The 22826-nt window shown below is 41.9% G+C and overlaps 2 protein-coding genes across 3 annotated transcripts in view; one reads left to right on the top strand and one right to left on the bottom strand.

The window, feature by feature from the left end:
• ten1 (TEN1 subunit of CST complex) overlaps window positions 1-22826 on the bottom strand; it is a 233303-nt gene that overhangs the window by 104748 nt on the left and 105729 nt on the right. The gene's annotated exons all lie outside the window — the stretch shown is intronic.
• Window positions 1-22826, top strand: part of LOC311010382 (E3 ubiquitin-protein ligase SMURF2-like) — a 55437-nt gene that overhangs the window by 23261 nt on the left and 9350 nt on the right. The window contains exons 2-11 of one of the 2 annotated variants that reach the window (XM_084004850.1): window positions 1323-1361; window positions 2277-2385; window positions 7777-7910; window positions 12208-12273; window positions 12687-12771; window positions 13144-13227; window positions 14886-15097; window positions 16855-16939; window positions 18145-18303; window positions 19688-19741. In XM_084004850.1, the coding sequence (XP_083860976.1) occupies window positions 1323-1361; window positions 2277-2385; window positions 7777-7910; window positions 12208-12273; window positions 12687-12771; window positions 13144-13227; window positions 14886-15097; window positions 16855-16939; window positions 18145-18303; window positions 19688-19741 (1027 nt within the window). The remainder of the gene's footprint in view (window positions 1-1322; window positions 1362-2276; window positions 2386-7776; window positions 7911-12207; window positions 12274-12686; window positions 12772-13143; window positions 13228-14885; window positions 15098-16854; window positions 16940-18144; window positions 18304-19687; window positions 19742-22826) is intronic. The other variant, XM_084004851.1, reaches the window with a different exon arrangement.

Here is a 22826-nt window from a genome sequence, read left to right as displayed (position 1 = left end):
AATAGTCAAAAGGTTGCACCGGCTCTCCGCCTCTCTTTTGGATAACTGCATAAGAATTCTGTCTTTTAAGCTATTTTCATAGCCTATGTATCTCATTTTCTAAATGAGGCTATATGTGCGTAGTTGGCTGCTATAAAAAAAAAGTGCATACAGCAGCATACAATTGCCCTTTCACTACAGGCTTTACATTGTGTTGTAGATCTTGGACAATATTCCCTTTGGAAGGCTTTATATGTCTGGGTTTCAGAAATAATAGATCTCATCTGAGGCTGCTAGAGTGGAGCATTTTTTTAAACTATGTAATTTTGTTGTATGGTTTGTGGCTTTATTAGACAATGGGAGAGGGGAAGTGGCAGAAAATTATAAAGATAAAGACGGTGCATTTTAACCTTCTATTTTCAGGCATATGTCCTATGCCTTTATGTCCTGCTGAGCTGTCTGGGCACTGCAGTAGGTGTGATCCAGGTCTGATGTACTTAAATAATGCAGTTACTCTTTATCCGAAGACTAAGAATATAATTGCAAAATATAGGGGCTACCTGTACCCTTATTGATAATAAGTGAAAGTGCCTGCTTGTGACCATGAATAGAAACAAGGGAATATAGAAAATGGATTGAGTGTGAAAGCAGTTTTCGGGATCTATTTTGTCTTTTTACTTACCCATTACCTTCATCATGTTGATTTTCTATGCCACTGCTCTTAATTGTTGCTGGTAGTGATTGGTCTCACTCTGTAATTGTCACAGGTTTGTCTAGCCAGCTCCAAACAAAGCATTGGCCTTCTTCAGTTCACCTAGGCCCACTAACACACAGGGAGGGTGACATTTCAGAATGAAGATAAAAATAAGCCAACAGCAGGCCAACACAGACTTACAGGCTCTCCTCAGTCTCTGTTGAAAGCCATTGTATGTTGTCTGTGATGCAAACCCTCAGAGACTTGCTTCGTACAGGAAAAAATGCCTGTCTATTGAATATTTTACAAGGTGAAACTCTTAAGACTGGTCTCCCTGCCTGTGAAGGGAGAGGAAGGATGAACAAGGCCACATGTTGACAAAGAGACAGTATTTACTCAAAGGAAAGTGTGTCACATTTTACAGCTAAGGAATAAATTGCTACATAATTGGTTAGCTGGGCTTTTACAAAAAAATATTACCAAACAGAAGGAAAAGAAGCAGCTTTAGCCTAATGAAAATTTTACACATTATAACTGCACTTTAAAAATAATATTAAAATATTATTAGAAAGATTACATGGCTATGTGTGTTTGGTTTGCTTGTTTTTTAATCTTATCTAACATTTCTCTGTATTTTGTCCTCTTCCAGTCTTGTGTGCAAAGAACCTGGCAAAAAAAGACTTCTTCCGTAAGTAGAGACTATTTTTGCATGTTGCTATTCTTGTCCCATTCCCTCCCTTGTGCATTAAATTGGGCTTTGTCAGCAGTGGCAGCTTGCTGGCTTTTGAAGCCGAGCTGTAAATGAAGTCCTTCAGGAGGTGTGTGTCTGTTATACACACCAAGAAGAAGGCACAGGGACCCACCGCTAACCTAACTTCTAGTAATATGTATCAGGTCCACAAGTACAGAAGAATTACACTTCATTTGAAAAAAAGGGCAGACATTACACTTTGATGACAATTACACAAGAATAAACCCAAACCTGTAGTTAGAGAAGATATTTCATCCCCTGATTTTGCATTTTGTCATAAATATCATGGTAAGCCAAATACTCATTTTGTAGGGAGGAAATTCAGGAGATATGTGTGTATGTTGGTAGGTGTGGTACAAGTAGACCCTACCTATCCAAGGAAGGAAGTAGTATGTTGTTTTATTTCTGGCTTCTAATTTACAATGAGTTAACGTTTAGCTGTAGGCCATCCTGTCGATGATAATGTAAGAGATGCAGCAGTGTTTTGTTGTAATGATGAGAAATGTTTTTACAAAGGAATACCCCTCAGCCGCCCACACCTTTAACCTTCCAGTTATAGTCATGGTAAAAAGGCTAAATTGCAACAGTAGTATTTCGCCAGTCATGGATACAGACAATAGCAAGTTCATGTTTGACCACTAACAGGAAAGCCCCACAAAAACATAAAGGTGACTGAACAGGTTTGACATGGTGAAGTATCGGTGCCCAGAGGTATAATCTCATCACACTCAGAGAACAATACATAACCACACCAAAGACGATCCGTTATCAGATTTCTAACTGAAGAAGAGAGTGTGAAAAGACCTTATATCTAAACATAACCATTTCACTTGCCGTTGTCTACTTTTACAGGACTGCCAGATCCTTTCGCCAAAGTTGTAGTCGACGGCTCAGGACAATGCCACTCTACAGATACTGTGAGAAATACGCTGGACCCAAAGTGGAATCAACATTATGATCTGTAAGTTAACATAACTGTGGAGCAGTATTGTGACACGTGTGTGTGTGTGTGTGTGTGTGTGTGTGTGTGTGTGTGTGTGTGTGTGTGTGTGTGTGTGTGTGTGTGTGTGTGTGTGTGTGTGTGTGTGTGTGTGTGTGTGTGTGTGTGTGTCTGTGTGTGTGTCTGTGTGTGTGTCTGTGTGTGTGTCTGTGTGTGTCTGTGTGTGTGTGTGTGTGTCTGTGTGTATGAAGGTAAATCGATGTCAAAACACTTAGAAAGATGCGCAGCAGCGTGTGTGTGAACGCATGGTTATTTGATATGCGTGCGTGCGTTGTCGTGCGCAGGTTGTATGTCACGCGTAACAAGAAGCTGTGTACATATGAAGCAGCGTGCGCACGCCTGTCTCTCACTGTTTGACAAATGTTGTTACGCGTTCACACGCACGTGCGGTCGCAGATTCTGATGCTGCGCGGCCGGAATTGATCTGCTGTGCGCACCTACTCCGCGTAACTTGAACGCGTAATGTAGTTGGCCTGTTCATTTCAGTCAACCAGGGGAGGCAACTACATTACGCGTTCAAGTTACGCGGAGTAGGTGCGCACAGCAGATCAATTCCGGCCGCGCAGCATCAGAATCTGCGACCGCACGTGCGTGTGAACGCGTAACAACATTTGTCAAACAGTGAGAGACAGACGTGCGCACGCTGCTTCATATGTACGCCGCTTCTTGTTACGCGTGACAGAGTCTGCGCACGTCGTTTCCGCGTACATGTGAGCGCCTGACAAAAATGTTCAATTATCTTCATGCGAGCGTTAATGCGTGCGTTCGCTAAAAAACGCATGAATGTTACGCGTAGTTACTCCGCGTAATGTGATCACAGGCGTGCAGCAGCCATCACGCGTGAACGTGCGCGTGAACGCGTGACCATTATAAGTCAATGAGGAAACTACATTACACGTCAGGCGCTGTGTGCTGCACAGGCGTCAAAGCACGCGGGTGTGACGCGTTCAGTTGATAGTTGTGCAAGTAATATGAAACGATTCTGACGCCATACTGTGTGTCTGTGTGTGTGTCTGTGTGTGTGTCTGTGTGTGTGTGTGTGTGTCTGTGTGTGTGTCTGTGTGTGTGTGTCTGTGTCTTGAAACAGTACAGAAGAAATTGTTGTCACAGAAATGCGCCATACTGGTTTTCCTCTCTCATGTCTTTCTGTGGAACAGACTGCTATGACAAGTGTTTTAGGAATGCAGATTGAGTCGCCTCTTTACTGTGTGCGGAAACACCCATCTATAAAGCTTTTGAGCTGTTTTACGTGTGAACGAAACATCTTGTAGAGTGAGATTTTGGACATTCCATACCTCGGGCCCCACCCAGATATACGCTTATGAAATTTTTTGTGGGAGGAAAACACAACACATACTGAAGAATGAAGGAATTCCTTCTTTCTCTAATATCTTCCTATTTTGGATATTTGAAGATGGAGTTTGCTAAATAGTTTTGCACTCCTGAGCAATGTCCTCTGTGAATTGTAGTTCGTCTGATTCATATTTTCTGTGAGCAAAAAAAGAGTGCGAGGGGTCTGTGTATGTATAAGGGGAGAGATGGAAGCAAGACTCGGCCTCGCATCTCTGTTGTAGACCATCACATCATTATTACAGGTATAACAACAGTTGAAACTAAAGGTTATTATCATCACATTACATCACCAAACAAAATGACCCAAGCACAGACCATGTATTTGAGTTACATATTAAGTCACCTTAAACCAACTCAGATTACTGCTTTATTTTAGTTATCTCTTTCAGGCTAAGCCACATATCGGCCTATTTCAGTATTGTGAAATCTAATTTTCTATCAATGAAGCTATCCTTTCACTTTCTGTCAGTCTTTGAAATGTACATTAAAATAATTGTTGTTTTTTGTTAAATCTAGTTAAATAATACAACGGCAAAAAAAACAAAAAACAGAAGGGATGCAGGAGGAACAAGCTTCTCTTATTTGCTTGTCACATTGCTACTAAAAGATACAACAACCACCGGTCTGTGTGGACGTTACAAGGAGTGGTTGCCCCAAAGGGGATCCAAGGTAATGGGTTGTGGAGAAATAGTGAGTGGTAGAAGAGTGGTAGAAGAAGAAGGGATGAGGGAAAAAGTAGAAAAGCTGGAAATTGGCATGTTTCTGAATTATCAACATAGTGGCTGGACTTGTGCCTTTTATATTTTCCCCTATCACCTGATGCATCTTACCTTTCTGGGCACACTTCTCTAATTTTCACATACACACCTGTTTGAAACCCTCCTGTGCCCTGTCAACATTAACCTCAGATCCCCTCTTTTACGTAATTCTCTACCCCTTTCTTGATCCCCACCCTCTCGGAGGAGCACATTTCCCGCCAGAGACCCCTGGCCTCTTCCTCTGGTTCAGGAAATGGCTAACATGCCACAGAAGGCAGTTGGGATTGTGGGCTTGGCCGATTGCCAACTCGCCACACCCCCATCTCCAGCCTTCAGCTTTTGGAGGTGGGGTCTTTTCTCACATGACACCCATAGTACCATGAGCCTCGATGCAAAAATTTGGTTTGACTACATCAGACAGGTTTTTCTCTCTTCATCACAACCTGCCTATCACATGCCGTGGAGTCGGTCTGGCAGACATGCCCACCTACAGTATAATCAAAAAGGTGGGTAACTCCAGACATTGATTAGAGGTGGTTTGACCCACAGATGATTTATCTCCACTTTGTTCCTCTCTGCTGTGAGTTGGAAGGTTGAATCCATGGGTTGACACAGGAGAGAATGCGAACAGAGAGCATGTTGTTTGCTCTTTGCTTGGAAACGGGTTGTGGTTGTATATTCAGTGGGTGTTTTGTCTTTGTCTTTTAGTGATGTTATTGCTTAAATGTTCACAATTTTCCATTATGAGAGACAGGAATAGTCTGTGGAAAAATATGTCCAAAAGTGGAGGAAGAGAAGTAAAATGGGGTGGTCGGTTCAATGTAACAGCAAGGAACAAGGGAATCCAGGAAGAATGCTTTGGCATCAACCCAATTTACATAAATCAGATAAAGGTGGTTGATACAGACGAGCCAGGACTGTAGAATCTCCACTCTGATTTATTTTTGTCTTTATAGATGTTAACAAATGCAAGCTGCCCAACATTAATATGAAATATATCCAATCTGGAATGAAATCTTATTTTTGATTTCCCAATGTAATGTACGTTGCTTGGCAAGAAAACGTTTTGGATGTCCTGCAGGTCTGGATTTAGTATGTCCTGGAAAGCTAAACTGGATTTGACCCAATCATTTTTTCCCCCTCCTCTGCAGTTGTCAGTTGAGTGCTAATCCTTTTTTTTTTTTTATTACCGTAACCACTTGATAAAGTGTGTTTGAGAAAGACAGAAATATGGGAGATTGTTGTAATTGTGTTGTCGCTGTGCTAACTAAGTATGTAATCGTATGTGAGTTTGTTGTTTTTAAGGTAGATTTAGTGGTTGGAATTTAATAATTTAACACAATGAATAAAAAAGGAGCATGGCAGGAACACTAGGTGAACCCTGCACATACTGTTCTGTTTGAATACTATTCACAAGAGGGATCTCCAAGACAAAATTACATATTATTCAGGGTACATTTATCCTGTTATCCTATCCTATATTTCTGTTACTTTACTTATCTTTTTGTTATTGTGAGCATGCTGTCGTTATGCTTGGTGTCATCTGGCAGTCAGTATGTCGTCACTTGCAAAGACATTTAGAACTTCACAAAATACTTTGTCTAAAACCAAGCCGGAATTTTTTGGCAGAAATGTGTATAACATGTCTTTTTTCATTGTTGACACAGCCAATAAGGGATGTAGACCACTTTCAAGTGATCACACAGCGAGAACTGGTCTGTGCAGTTCTGGACTTGTGCAGCAGTCCTGTTAATAAGTATGGTCACGTGTGTCCTTTTTGGAAAAAGTTCCCACAACCACATATAGAAGACAGTGAGTCACAGTCAGTCCAGTCTGCAGTTATTTATGTATAAACTGTACTTCTATCTGTTTAGCAGTCCACAGCGCTGACAGTTTAGTCTCTCTTCAGCCCTCCTCCGTCTGCATAAATCTGCCGTTGACAGCAGTGTTGCGATAATTACCGAAATGTTATGTCAGAGCACAAGTTTTTGTGAGTGAGTTGTTGTTCTACCTGTTCTCTCAAAGTTAAAGTCATTGTCTTCTTGACTTTTTTTTGTTGTTGCTCCAAGCTGCTTTGCACAACCCATCTTTGCTTCACAACGACCTGTTGATGTCACAACTGTGTGTGAAGAGAAGAGCATGAGATTAAACTTGGAACAGTATAATGTCCTCAGAGTATATTCGAACACCACAGCAAAAAAATATGGGGAATCAAAGTGAAACACCACAGTGCATCTCACCTCCATTGGTTTCTCCTGTATAAGTATCCATTTCTTAGCAAATAAGCCTTAAATTCCATATATTATAGAAGAAAATGTAAGTTTCACTGAAGAAAACTGTTCTTTCACCCATTTGTTATCTAATAATGTTAAAGGACTATCGGATGAGATCATAATCAACATGAGCAACAAAGCTTAGGCCTAGACTCATCAGCATCTGCTAAGAGAGAAAAAGTGAATGTCCCAAGATGCTAATTTCTGCTACTGCATCCTGGTCAGATTTTCAGATAGCAACTAAAGACTGAATCACTGGACACTTAAAATGATTCACAACACACACGGGTTGTAATGTAATTTTAGTGAAACAATTAATCGAACTCCATTTGTTTTAATGTGTTTTGTAGGGAAACCCCAATTCTCAATAGTGATACAGCATAATTTAGAGCTTGGAATCAGCGGTGGTTGCTCTGCTGTAATTACATGTGCGTGTGTCAGTGACTGTGTGATTGTGCATTTGAATGTTGCTGTGTGTTTACTGTGGGAGCTGTCTGGGGCTCAGACAGTGGTGGAGCACATCTTGGGGACTTCCTCTGTTCTTCAACCACGACTAGACTGACCTCAGCTACGCTAAATCTGCTCAAACCCATAAGCATATACACACAAGGTACTTTAAATCGGCTAATCTGCCTCAGTCGGAAAGTCTACACCGCACACATGTGTGCATTGTTCTGTTGCTGTCCGATCTAATTTGTTGGAAGAGTTGCAAAATGCAAGTTTCATTTTTTTTTCTCTGTATCAGTCTGTGTATTTGTTAATGTTTTGGAAAATTACTTGAGTAATTAAATTTCCCCATTTCATGCCCTGTGGGTTGATGAAAACCTTCTCTCTTTACATGTACATACCAGCATACATCATGTGCCATTGGACTGTTGGAAATGTATACGTATTGCCAGGATTGCAAACTACTCCTCTTTTCTGGCTGACTGAACCGTTCTCTTTCACATCTTCTCTTCCTCTGTCAGATACATTGGAAAGGCAGACTCGATCACCATCAGCGTGTGGAACCACAAGAAGATCCACAAAAAGCAGGGCGCAGGTTTCCTTGGCTGTGTCCGCCTCCTGTCAAATGCCATCAACAGACTCAAAGACACTGGCTGTAAGTACCCGTTAGTGTGTGCATTCTCTGTGTGGTGCTGGTGTCTGGTCTCTTCATGCTCCCTTTGCATTCTTATCACGGTCTTTACTCTAAGTTGCAAGTCTCCCTTGTTGGTGAAAAAAAACAGAATTAATTAATAACTAAACAGTGGTTTGTTCCGCTACAATAACCTCTCTTCAGACACGTATGCACACATATCCTGCAATCAGCACACATAGTCGGATAGACAAATGTGTGGACAAGACCTAGTGTCTCCAACAACAGAAAAAAACTTCATGTCAAGGAACCTTTCCTGGGTCTTCTGTTTTATCTGGCTGCAGCAGTTTGATAGCTAACTAGCCTACTGCTACATGTGTAGCTCTTTCAACAGTGCTGCTGTCCCATCCCCAGCTTGCAGCCTTCTGCTGCTTTTGTGCCAGCTATTCATTGCATTACGATTTATGGGCATAATACGCAGGCAAATCCTTTAGGCCACACATATCACAATTATTGCCTGCAGTAGACATCCGGCACCTGGGACTAAATCAATAGCCACATTTCATTTTTACTGCAATGCGACTTTTCTGTCCTGGAAACAAGTAGCCTTCATTCTTGGAAACATACCACTGCTGATGTACTTATTGGCAATGTTTTGCAAAAGATTCAAAAGTAGGATGAAGGGTGCTGTTTTGGCATAGTTATGTGACCATAAAGTTGATCTCAGGCTAATGAGGGTAACATACAAAGGAACAGCAATGAATTTGCACAGACATCACATTCTCGAACAATTAGTTTCCCATCTGCACGAATGTAGACTCTTATTCTTTCTGTGCAGTCGACATATCCACATGTTTGTTGGCAGTACCAGTCCTTTGATGCTAAGATCTGCATGTAAGAAGTGGACACAGTTAAAGTGTCATTACCTATTGGTTTGTAGACTCCCATTTAAAAACCTTGAGTTTGGCACTTTGCCAATCGCCATCAACAAATTTTGGCAATCAGTAAAAGGAAGTGACCATATTTGGACTGTGGGGGAGCGACAGGTGGATCTGATGAACATAAGCAGCAGAGCAGTACCCCGAGTGGCAACCTTACTGCATCTGGCTCCATCTGGCTTCTGTTGTGAAGATATTAACAAAGTTAGCTTGCATAATTTGAGGTAAACTACACAGCTAGTGTTAAAGTAATCTTAGTGGTTAATTACATTGGTAGCATGGTTGTGATGTCATGGCAGCGACCTGTCAATGACACGGTAGCCACCACGCCCTAAAGCATACCCTGTGTCATCACGATATTTGACTCTAAATGGGACTATAATTTACAAAATCATGCTGTATTGAAGAAAACTTGAGACTAGTGATTAAGACCACAAACTCATGTTTACTGAGATAATAAATCAAGTGCAAAGTCTTTTTGCAACTAGAGTCGCCGCCCCCTGATGGGTAGTAGAGACAATGTTTCCACATTAGCAATACTTTTCAGAGCCGGAGGTTGCCTTTTGGTTGATACTGATGCATGTGCACTTAACTGCGTCCAATTAGCGCTCCTTCCACTAAGTCTTTTCCTTTCCTTCAAACATGTTGTGGCCCTGTCGTCAACAGAAATGTCAGATATGTACCAGAAGCACCACACTGAGTTATATTTTGCCTCTTTTTTTTTTATATATCTGACCATTTCCATTCTTCCATTCTACACGCCCCACAACCTCTGTAGGAGTTGTCCATCTGAATATGTTTGCCATTTATTTATTTATTTATTTTTATCCAAACACTAAAGTTGGATACTTCGATGAATGTTGGAAGTTGGAGTTTGACTGTAAATGTAAATGTAAAAGTCTCCTACATTAACTCAAAAAAGCGAAATACTTTGCATAAGAGTACAGAATATGTTTCAACAACACTTATGTTTGCTCCGCAATGGCATTCTTGGTACATCCTGTAAAGTTCACCCCCTAATCACCAGAAACCACAAAGGGACCTTGACGGCCATGGACGCCTGGTACCATGCGTTTACCTCACTGGGTGCCAAAGGACTTGCCCTTAAATCTACCCACAGCTTCCAGAAACAGACAGTATAGGCTCCAGCTAGGCTCCACACCAGCCACTTACTGTACAGCCAACATGGCATAAATGATACTTTCTCATCGCCACAGGAAGTGGACAGAGAAACAGATCATGATATATGACAAGACACCAGTGCTCACATTATCCCCTTATCCTGTGTGCTGCAGACACATAAACTGTGCCCAGTCTGTGGTCTGACCAACATGTGCACACACACATTAAGACAAACATGAAAACACATGCACACAAACAAAAATACTTTCCTGGAATTGCCCTAGTTCCTAGAAGTCATATTCACTGGTTCACTCCTACACACACGCACACACACATGCGTGCACAAACGCACACTTGCAAACCAAAAGTGGATCCGGCCTGATCGTCTAATTTACTAGAAATCTGTCTGCTTCGAACCTGTGCTGCACTTCCTGTAGCATCGCAGACATGAAGTAGTCTGTCTCACTTCTGAACCCGCAAACTCACTAACACTTACGCACCACCAGTTTTTCAAAATGCCGAGCCTGACTTCATATGTTAGTCTGCCTCGCTTTGATCGCTGATGTTTGTTTGTGTGCAGTATTTATTTTATACGGTTATATTATATTTGCTGATTGTTATACTGCTGATACTACAGTTTAACACACGTATACAGACATACACATGGCGATACAGATGTACATATGCTATATTACTTGAACACACTCAGCTCATGTGGATCAACATACACATATAAACACAAAATTATGTAGTTTGTTCATTGTAGCAACCATAGCTCTGAGGAATTTAATGGTGTGGTGAGGGCTTGTGGTCCAAGGTCTGTCTCTCTTCTTCCTCCTTCTCTTATTTAAGAGTAAAATCTGCTTACTAATCCAGCCATGTATGGCTTATAACAGCCCTGTTTAGTCTAGACATGAATCCGGAACAGATGCACACTCATAAACACACATACACACACACAGCGCGTGCTTCTGGAAACAAGCAATAGGGTTGTTTAGAACTGCTTAGTCTATACAAACAGACACAACATGTTATGTGCATGCAGTATCACACAGGCAAACCAAAGACCTGACAAATCCAGTCTGACTATGGTTTTAGAGTCAGTGCATGGAGAATTGGGGCATGTCTTTATCTCCCTTTCTCTCACTCACTATTTCTCCCTCTTCTGCATATTTCCCTTCCTTTTCCTCTTCTACACTCTGTCTTATGTCTGATTATGTTGTACATTTCCTTATTTGTAAGCCAAAGCCCATGCAGGACTCTTACTTTGTATACACACACAGAGGTTGCATTGTTAATGGCTACCAATTTATATCACTCCTGAGCTGGTCAGCTGAACTGGTCATGCACAAGTTCGCCTGTGGGAATTAGAGGGAGAGAGAGAGAAGGAGAGAGAGAGAGAGAGAGTGTGTGTGGAGAGACTGTTGAGTGTATCTGTGTCTGGATCTTGCTCTAAGTCTTCCTGGGTTGTGTTTCTGTGCTGTCTGTGTCTGGCACTGCAACTCTGCGCTGAGCAGACAATGAGTTCTCACTTATCCAGAAACAACAGGACTGCAAAGACATTTTGTGTCTAAAGTTTGTGGGGGTTTTTTGTCATTTTTTTTTTATTTTTCCATACAAAATTGGTGAACCTTCAGAGGTGTTTTCTCTACAGGAAACATTGTTGTATTTTTTACATTTTAAAGGCTAGAATATTAGAATATTATAACTGGCGACTTCACTGTGTTCCCTGACTCATGCATAAGTCAGACTGTCATTAGCACTGTGTAAAAACAAACAGCCTCCCATTCCTTTCAATGGCACTGCGTTTACACTGCAAGGCTGTCGACAAAGAAGCCTCCAGTAAAAGAAAATGCAATATTGTCTCGCAAAAATGTTGAACCTGGGCAAATGATGCCACAATGTGAAGTTATACAGCAATGCCATGTGTTGGCCAGTGGAATACATATTAGCACATATTCCTGGTAGATTACTCAATTAGTTTGTCTTAACATAACAAGAACAGGATAAATTGATGCTCCTGGCATCTGATTCATGGATCTATTACTCTGTCCGGTCTTTCTGGATAGTGTTTCATCGTTTCACTGAGGCAACATAACCACAGCAATGCAGCCATCTGTAGTTATGTTTTCAGTTCAGTTATTTGGCGTGAAATACAGCCGTTTGCTCATCAGCTCAGTACCTGGATGTGCTCATGGTTGTAACAGGGGGCAGATGCTCAATAAATAGTTATGTGTCTTGTTTGATTTTTTCCCCTGCAGATCAGAGACTGGACCTGAATAAGCTGGGCCCCAATGACAATGATACTGTGAGAGGACAAATAGTCGGTAAGAAATATGCACACACACAATTTTGGTTCCATACTGTAGATCACAATAAAAGACGTTATCATACTAATGTGTAAGAAAGTCAAGCCAAAGATATACATGTGCATAGTCAGTCATGTCAGTCTATGTTGACATAGACGGCATTCTCTGTCTCAATACTCTTAGTATATTAATTGTCAAAAATGTCTTTAATTTTATTATTTTTGCTTAGCTTTGTTTTAATGTCGGAGGAGAAAAGTAAATAGGAAGAACACAAACTGTATAAAAAGCATTAATGGAACTGTAATCCACATACCATGGGACTTAATACACAATGATGGATTTACAAACTATGAATCATTATTTGAGCTGCACTATATGGGTTGGAAAATGCCATTGATCTACCATCTTCCTTGTCTTTGTTAACTGTATAGTAAGTCTTCAGTCAAGAGATCGCATCGGGACAGGAGGGCCGGTGGTGGACTGTAGTCGCTTGTTCGACAATGACTTACCCGATGGGTCAGTATTATCACAGGCTTTCTTTGAAAATTAGCTATCCTATGAGTATACGCAACACGTTTTTTTTTTTTCTTGAAGTCTCCCATTTAATATATTTAATGTGTGTAATGGTAATTATGCATAATGCTGTCCTCCCCATGATAATTTTGTCTGTTTTGTAAGGGGACAATATCTATTTTACAAATTTATTTTTTTTCTGTGCAATCCTTGGTGTGTAGGTTCAACTTATAAAATAAGGAATACATCATTGACATTGCTGTTAGAGTAACATTTACAACTTACTGGTGTTAAAATTAGTTTTTTTATTTTTGATATTCCTTTGCAACAAGTATGATGTTCTCTGTCCATTCGTCTTAATCTGTCATGAAATAGCTGGGAAGAGAGAAGGACGGCCTCTGGAAGGATACAGTACCTGAACCACATCACACGTACCACGCAGTGGGAGAGACCTACCAGGTACATCTGCACACATCCTCATCTATCAACTATACAACAAACTTGACCTTTTACAACAAGGTGGTCTATTTCAGTGATTGTGGTTATCCCTACTTCCCTTTCTGAAAAAAAACTTCCCCTTCGGCAACTCATAACACAACAATAAAGTCGGTAATGAGTGAACACACACACCTAAATAAACTCGCCAGCCAGTCGGGCTGCCAGATTTTGCTTGGCCCTTGTTCCTGCAGAAACGACTGTCGCCTTCCTACTTGGCCCATATCAGTGGAGCCACAAGGGGAGTAAGCAAACAAATAACACCACCACCCCCACCTCCTCACCCTTTCTTACTACACATCTCCCCAGGCAGCATAGTACAACATGGTAGGACAGAGAGGAAATGGTGAAGAAAGGGATAAGTGGTAGGTCGTTGAAGAAGGTGGAAATGGTGAAGCTTAGGAGGAAGATGAGCAGCTGGGGACTGTGTAGGAGGAAGAAATGACAGGATAATTAATGAAGAGGAAGGATTACTGTTTAAGAAAGGTGCAACAAATTTAAAATGTGATTTATTTTTGCCTAATTTATAATCTCATGCAACTATGTTACACATTAACTGACGAGGTGCGTAAAGGGAATAATGTTTTAGACGGTAACTCGTTTTTTTTTGCTATTCTCACACTTCTTTGCCAGTCTTTGTCACTGGTCCTCACTGATGAAAAATGTAAGCTGATCCTTGATCCTTGAGCTGATCATTGGAGGTGTAGATGGTGACAATGTCACTTAGACGAGTGATATAACATCAAGGAAGGACCAGAGGAAGTGATGGGATAGGTGGGACAAAAGAGTGAAGTGGGAGAGAGTTAATGGGAGGGAGGAAGAATGTGTGGAAGCGGGAGGAGGTGGGTTGTGGAATGACAGAAAAGGGTCCAAGGTTTTAGATGACCACAGCATCATTAACTCTGGACAGCCAGTCAGTGGTCAGACATGCTGCACACACACACACACACACACACACACACACACACACACACACACACACACACGCATGCACGCATGCACACAATAAGTCCGCCTGTCTCTGTTTATGTGTGCTTATCAGATATGTTTTCGTAAGGCCTTCTGTAAGCACACAAACACACCTTGAAGATCCTTCAGTAGTCTTGTGAGGACTTTCTGTTTGCTTTTATGCAACCCATAATTCTTCATATAACTTTAATGTTTACTATAATGTTGAAATTTGTTGTTTTTTTCCCTTAAGGACTGATGACACAAGCTGTTATCCAATGATTCACTATACTTGTGTGTATGTCTAGACATCACAAGACCAAATAAACCGGCTATACCTATGACTAAACCCAATAACACAGTAGATGCACCCTCTACACCCAAGTTCCTGCAAGCAGAGGAAAACATGATGCATAGTGAAATACGTTCACCAAAACTGAAAGTCTCACTCATTTAACACACTAACATTCTACCATGCATGTAACTCTCGTCAGTTTATTCATCTAGTTCACACCACAAAGAAAGTTGGTATATTTTAGCCACAATGTTCTGCAACATTCTAATGTTATAAGATTGTATGATGTGTAAATAAATAATTAGAAATTGTGACTTTAAAAATAAAGATTGCAATCACACTGTATGCATGAACATGCACACACTCTGCTCCTTCCCAGGCCAGCATCAGAGTACTCCAGCCCGTCAGGGCGTCCGCTGAGCTGTGTGGTGGACGAGAACACGCCAGTGATGACACCTGTTAATGGGGCCGAGGCCAGCTGCCCTCCAGGCGAACCGCGGATCCAGGAGAGACGGGTTCGATCGCAGCGGCATCGCAACTACATGAGTCGAACACACCTGCATACACCTCCTGACCTCCCTGAGGGTTATGGTGAGAAACACACACTCGCATACACGCATCCTTTGCTAAATGATGACCATTTTTTTTTCATCTAGTAAAGTGGGGAGAGAAAATGTTTCATGTTACATTAAGTCATTGTGGCAAAAATGACCAGTACACTGTAGTGTTGCTGTTTACATGTTATTATAAGCTGTTTCAGTGCAACTACAGTGCAAAGGTCTCTCCTGCTGGTGGTCAAGGTGCATAGTCATGGGATAGTTTACACTCGGGACACCAAGTGAATGCTTTTTATTAGCTAGTACATAAGAAGCCAGCTGTAGTCCTAGTGAGATCTAAAAACATGGTGAGCTGCTCCCTTGGTAGTCTCTTTTGTTTTTGGTAGCCTGGAAGCAGTGATAATTGGAAAAATAATTCTTCAATTAATGACTTCTCTGTCCTTGGGATAACTCACACTTTCCCACAACCCCTTCTCCTCTCTCCCCCCTTCCCACAGCACCACATCATGCAATCAACTGCAATCAACACTTGCTGTGTGCCTCTCCTCTCCATTCTTTTCTCCTCCTCTCCTCTCCTCTCCTCTGTCCTCTACTCTCCTGTTTGCAAACACTCGCTTTGCAGATTGATATTCCCACAGCGAAGAGAATAAGGGCAAGCAGTGTATTCATAGCTCGCTGCTTAGCTCACAGAAGACACCTTAGGTTATTGACTGTTTTTATGTGTGCAATTCTTATGCCTAACTCGTAGCATGGAAACACACTGGGAAAATTCAGGACCTACACCAGTGCATTTTCCAACATTGGAATGTTGTTGTTTTTCCTTTTCTTTTTTCAAAAAGTGTACTTTTCACGGTCAGCCACAGTGCACCCCACAACATGCACAGAGTCTATAAATTAGTGTTTTCAGTGTGGTGCTGTGCCCCCTTTGAAATGTCCTGCTGTGTCCAGTGAGGCTCACCAATGTCGGACAAAGTGAGTCACTGATGCCCAACAGCTAGTGAGTTTTCTTCTTCGGCTGAACCCTCTGAACCAGTGGTTGGGTGTGGTGAGGAAGCATGTGAGAGAGAGAGGGGGGAGGGAGTGTGTGAGGGGAAAAAGAGAGGGAGAGGTGCGTAGGAAATGAGTTGTGCCAGTAGGAAGTTGGGGTGGGGGGTAATGATGGATTAGCAGGTCCATGTACACACATGAACACCAAGCCTGTGCAGCACACGCACTTTGTGCCAACATTCACACACTCACTGTCGATTCATCCATGAGTTGGATGGAACGAGAGATCCACCAAGCCAATGACGAACCATTCTCATCAGATTTCTTCCCCCATTTGTTTACAGTATATTATTTTAGTGGATTTGGAATGAGTGAAAGTGTTTTCCTTTCCATTTCCTTTGGTTTTGGAGATTAATGGGAAGGGATTACTTTCAGAGCACTCACCAACCTTTAAGAGAAAACAAGGCAGCCACGATGCATCAAGGAACTCGCAAGGAAAAACACTCATGGAAGTCTTTGATACATTTCCCGCACATTTTATTTTCCCCATCCTCTTGGGATAGGCCGACTGGAGACTGGAGGGGAACTAATTGATTACATTGGCGCACACCTTAAGAAACTCTTGTCCCTCCAGTTTGCCTGTCACATCAATTATAAACAGAATTCCCTTTCTCCAAAATACACAACCTCTTTATCCATGCGTGTACCCACCAGCACTAGACTGCAGAACATCAGCCCCAGCAACAGTTCAAAATGTCTGTGTTGTTTTTGCCTTTTTGACGTTAATTTTCTCTCTCTTTTTAGAGCAAAGAACAACCCAACAGGGTCAAGTCTACTTCCTCCACACACAGACTGGTGTCAGCACGTGGCATGACCCCCGGGTGCCAAGGTAACTCCTTTGTTTGAAAGTTTTCCCATCTTTTGATGGATTTTATTAAGAGAATCCACTGCAAGGCTGACAGCTTTTATTGTTTTAATCCTGATATAAAACCTGACATATATTCCCAAAACTGACAGACCTAACTGGACTTGACTGGACTAGATCAGACTTAATTTCTCACTTAATTGCTCATAGTTGTGTTCAAAAACCCTCTTATTAGTCATATTTCAGGCTCAAGTACAGGTCAGCCAAACCCACGACCTCTGAATCCAATGTGGAGTTGGATGAACATTTTTGGACAGATGTTGAGTTGAACACACCAAAGGATTGTGGGCCTGCATTCAATCAAACTGTTTCACCAATTCGCAAAAGCCCACTAGTTAATTCACCAGAGACTTCAGGCACTGCTATTGCGTTACATTTTTGGCCGTGTCTCGGTGAAGCTGCTGCTCAGCGATGAAACGCATGTATTTAACGTCCAACTCACAGCAGTAACCTCGGGTTTGGTCATCTTGGACAGAGCTTCTAAAATGACCAAGTATCTTGTGATGAGTGTAGTGAGGCATGTGCTTTGTCCATCAGATGTGTCCTCACTTCACACAAGGACAAAGTATTCACGCATACAGACATAGACACAAGCCCCCAAGTCGCCCTCGATCTATGGCGTTGTCCCGGACCAAGGCTCATGTTTGAACTGACAGGAATGTCAGTGTACCGGAGAGAATCAAGAAATTAGACCAAGCACTTTGTCGGAAGAATAACTGTTAATTTTGTTGATGCTCTTTGGTCTGTTGAGAGCTCCAGTCTAGTGGTCTGGTTGAGTCCTGTGAGGCTCTTGTAAAGGAAAAGTTAATGTAAATGTTGATGCCAACCCCTATTTCATCACTTATGCCAGTCCTCTCACTACATTTGTTTTTGAAAGGATGACATTTATTTACAGTTATGAAATTGTTCTTCATTGAAAAGAAAAGATTTGTTAAAAAGGTGTGCACCCCTGATGCGCATCAGTACCTCAGGAGTTTGTTCAGCAAGTTAATTACATAATTACTTTATTATCCATGGGAGGAGGACAATCCCATCTCAGGCCAATAGTACTTAAACGATGTCAGGCTGTGATGATCAATGCTATTTGGTTCGTTTTACCTTGGACTGATGGATGGATTTACAATAACAGTTGTGTTATTTTGCTCATGGTTTCTGTTTTCTTTTTGAAGGGACCTAAGCAATGTGAACTGTGAGGAGCTTGGCCCGCTGCCACCAGGCTGGGAGATCAGAAACACAGCCACCGGTCGTGTCTACTTTGTCGACCACAACAATCGAACAACACAGTTCACAGACCCGCGACTATCTGCAAACTTGCATCGAGTACTCAAGTAAGTCTATAAATCATTGATGTGTTGGAGCCCCCATGACAGGATAGTCAATCACCTTGGCCGTGGTATAGAGTTGTTTTACTAAGGACATACAAATACTGGGAAAAACCGCAACATTTTATATGTTTCTAAATTAAAGGGATACTTCACCCATTTGCATTAAGCTTTGGATCGTTAGAAACCCGGTAGAAATTTTTAATGGTCGTGCATCATTTCCTCATTTTCCCCAGAGATGGGAGATCTCCGTATTTCTATTCTGAAAAAGAGCCTCCGATGACTCAAATATCATCATTTTGCGTCATCGGAGTCTGCTTTGGTTAGACGGGGTAAGACTACAACACTAGTACCTCATGTTTTCAACCCGCCTATAGGGGGCAACACCCACTGAGACTACAGACCTGTTACAGACCATGGACGTGACGTGGGGTGTGAGGCGAACTGGACCCGTCCTTTTTATAATAAAAATGCTGCCGAGTCCAAAATCCGCTGGCAGCCCGCCAGTCGGCCCTCGGCCCGTGCTGGCCGACGCCGGTCGGTCCGCGATGCTGGCCGACGCCGGTCAGGGGGACAGATCAGTGGGAGTCGCCTGCAGAGCTGTGCATTGTGGGAGTTGTTGTCTTCCATCCACATGCGCCAAAAAATCACTGTCTGCCTTTTCTCAGTCAAGAAGGCACCAAATTTGATTTTTTTTTAACATTTTGACCAATTATAGGACGCATTTTCAATACAGATTCATGTTTCCACCAGTGAAGTATTCCTTTAAGCAACATTGTACTTACAGACAACTATTAAACTCTTCCAAAACAGAAATGTTGCTGTATGCAAATGTTATTAATAGTCACCTATACCCTGGGTACTCAAATTTGGGGACAGAAATACAGAGATTAATCATTGCTGTAAAGACCCAACCAAGGTGTTGACTTTGAAGCCATTTACACATTGTCTAGTATGCTCAACATGCAAAGAGTTTCATTTATCTGATGTCTTGGTTTCATTCAACTCACCTTATTTTTTGTCTCCCTCTTTCTGTCTGTCTATCTCTTCTTCCATTTCCTCTCTCTGTATTTGTCCATGTTTTGCACTTCATCATTGGTTTCCTGTTTTATTTCTCCCTCCTCTGCTTTTCTTCTCATGTTTGTTGGTTGTCTTTTTTTCAAATCTACCTTTCATTCTTTTTCTTTGTGTCCTTTACTTCTCTGTATGTGCTCCTTTCCTCCTTGTCCTCTATCCTGTCTCACTGCTCATTTTTTAAAATGATTGTCCCATGTTGTTTTTATTGCTCCAATCCTCTTCTCTGTCATTCACATTCTTTTCCTGCCCTTTTCTCCTTCTTTGTCGTTCTATGTCTTTTCTGTACTTCTCTCCTCCCGTTTTCCTCGGGCAGCCCAAGTCCAAATGGTTCCCGTGTGGCCATGGACAGCCAAAACACTAACCTCAGGTAACCCACAAACACACACACACACACACACACACACACACACACACACACACACACACACACACACACACACACACACACACACACACACACACAGAGACTTACATCACTGTTCACATTGTTGCATGCAGACAATAAACTGTTTATGTCTACATGCACTTGCAAATGGTCGATGACATACAATACATGCATGTGAGCAATGCAATCAGCACACGCAGACTGACGGGTGTTGTCAAACACACACACACACACACACACACACACACACACACACACACACAGTGTCACACTGTCATGAGAGAAATGCTGCGTGTGATTCTTTCAGTTCATTCAGGTGAATGTCCAATGTCTGTTTATGTATATACATGCATAACCTACCTCAGGGTTGACTTCATGTCGATGTCAATCAAACACACACACACACACACACACACACACACACACACACACACACACACACATAATGGCTGGCTGTCTATGTCGAAGGCTGTCAGTCCATCTTTCAGTGTGTTTGTGCTGTCCGTCAGCAGTCTGCCTCCATTGAAGATAGGCTCGTAAGCACTGGAGAGAGCTGGTGATGCTGAACCCACTCATGAAAATAATACTTAACACGTGTTAGCATAGCTGCTGTTAGCTTGTAGGCTAGATACATTAGCATTAGCGTTAGCGCTTCAACTCAGTAATTTAGAAGGAATGACAACTAGCAAAGTGGTGATATCTGTGTGGAAGGAACCTGTGAATCCCTCATATGATGAACTGAATTCTAGGATTGTTCTTCGCGTATTTGGGCTTTTGCGGAGCTCCCTGTACTTTCTGCCTGCAAGTGTGTGAGGCAGGAATCAATAGAACAAAAGGAACACGGAAGGGATGTGGAAATGTTCCCCTTTTCTTTTTTTAGATCAAATTCTCAGTCAAAACCTCGACTGGCACGATAGACATGTTTGGGAAATCAACATCTGGTCATTTGGTCAAATAGTATCCATATGTGTCAGAACAGCCCCTGGTTGTGAGTTGAAGCTCAGCTATGTTATCCAGTCAGCATCATTAACTGCTTGTCTGACTCCTTATTAGGAGACATTTGATGGAGTCCAGACAACGTTTTAGAACTTCCAAAAGGTCAAAATTAACAGGGCAATTTCTCTTACAGTTTCCCTTGATACACACTAATTAATGTAAACACTATATATTCTGTGCCATGTTGTTTCATTGCTCCAATCCTCTTCTCCGGCATACACATTCTGTTGCAACGTTGCTTTTGTCTAAATAAATCTTTTGATATTATATCAGTATACCACTGGAGATCAGTCTCAGTGTCAAAATAGCTTCAGATAATTGTTTTAATGCCTGCAAACGTATTTCATTTAAAGAATGTTTTTTTCTTAGAGCATGTCTTAATCTTGTGCAGTTTTCTAAAAGCACATTTTCATTTTAAGCCTCTTCTCCGTTTTGGCTCTGAAACAGAACATTTTATTTGGTGTGCTAAATGGTCTCAACAACACAGACATGATGCTGGAATGCTGGGCAAGAGACCAACTCTAAACACCTGACACATTGACAGCAGGCCTTTAAACCAAAACAACAGCAAGCAGAAATACAGAGGCTACATGGGGAGACACATGGAGATGTACATAACGATGTGTTAAAATCTGAAAATTTAACAAGCTGTTTGAATTGTTTGCCTTGACATTCAAACCACATGTGTACACAACCCGCCACCGATGGATTTAAAGAAGTTTCACGTTATGATGCACAGCATCTTCGCTTGTGCTTGAAGAGTAGAAAGAAAGAAACTCAACTCAGTTCACCTGCCATTGTTGTTTTGGTGTGCTCGGGGTTATCATATTTCCAAAGTTAATGTAATCACACGTCACACTACCACGTTGTGTTACACGTCACGTTCTCGCTGGTTCCACAGTGCCAGGATGCTGTAAAAGGAGACACTGTTGTGGAGTTATGCCATAAACCAAAGTTCAGTATAAATGGTGCCATTGCGGCATATTGAGGGGCCAAGTGTCTCTCCCTCTGCTGGCTCATTGTCAGGATCTGTCTTTTATCAACACCAGGATTGAAGACTATTTCACCATACATCCACATAGGTCCACCACAGACACATAGACAATACCCTGCCATATAATACAACACTGATTTCACCTGTTTCCATATAGGGAGATTGGTGGTGGTTGTAATGCGGTTGCATATCAGGGCCGGGGCCTTTTACCACTTAGATGATGTTTTTATTATTGGTGGTGTGCAACATCTCTCTTAAATATATTTGCTCTTTCTTTTTTGGCAGACAGACACACTTAGGAATCAAAAGAATGACATATAGGACGTGGCAATAAAGAAATGATAGTCTGTTCCTGTCAGAGGACACTGTTGGATGCTGAGTTGGCTGACAGTACGGCTGACAGGCTCTGGGTTTATCCACGTAAGCCTGGTGTTTTGTCAATGCAGTGTTGCCACTACCTGTTAGTATTTGTTCAAATCAGGCTTTCCTGGCTTTGCTTTAAACATTGGTATTTTATAAATGACACCCATGAAACCTGTCAAATATATGGGCATTTTTAAGTCACTTATCTAACTTGCAGGCACTGTTGTGTTGCTGTTGCTTGGAATACAATTTAAGGCAGTTTATCCTAATTGTGGATTTACCTTGTTTCTCTAAAGCCATCTGTGTGTGTGTGTGTGTGTGTGTGTGTGTGTGTGTGTGTGTGTGTGTGTGTGTGTGTGTGTGTGTGTGTGTGTGTGTGTGTGTGTGTGTGTGTGTGTGTGTGTGTGTGTGTGTGTGTGTGTGTGTGTGTGTGTGTGTGTGTGTGTGTGTGTGTGTGTGTGTGTGTGTGTGTGTGTGTGTTACCCCATGTCTGTCGAGACGGATTGTGTTTCGTCAGTAAGTTGGCGTACAACAGATTTGACGTTACCACAGTGTGAGTCTGCAATTTTCACCTCAAGTCTACTGATCCTAGAGGAGGCATCTTGGTTTAAATGCGACTCAGACGACCATGTTACTGTCAACCTTAAACTAATGAAGGCCTTGAATTGTCAGACAGTCAGACACAGCTACATTACTGTGGTCTGCCACATTTTT

Source organism: Eutrigla gurnardus (genome assembly GCF_963514095.1).
Source record: "Eutrigla gurnardus genome assembly, chromosome: 3".
In the NCBI taxonomy this organism is placed as follows: Eukaryota; Metazoa; Chordata; class Actinopteri; order Perciformes; family Triglidae; genus Eutrigla; species Eutrigla gurnardus.
Note: the sequence above shows the minus strand (reverse complement) of the source record. Positions and strands in the feature narration are given on the sequence as shown.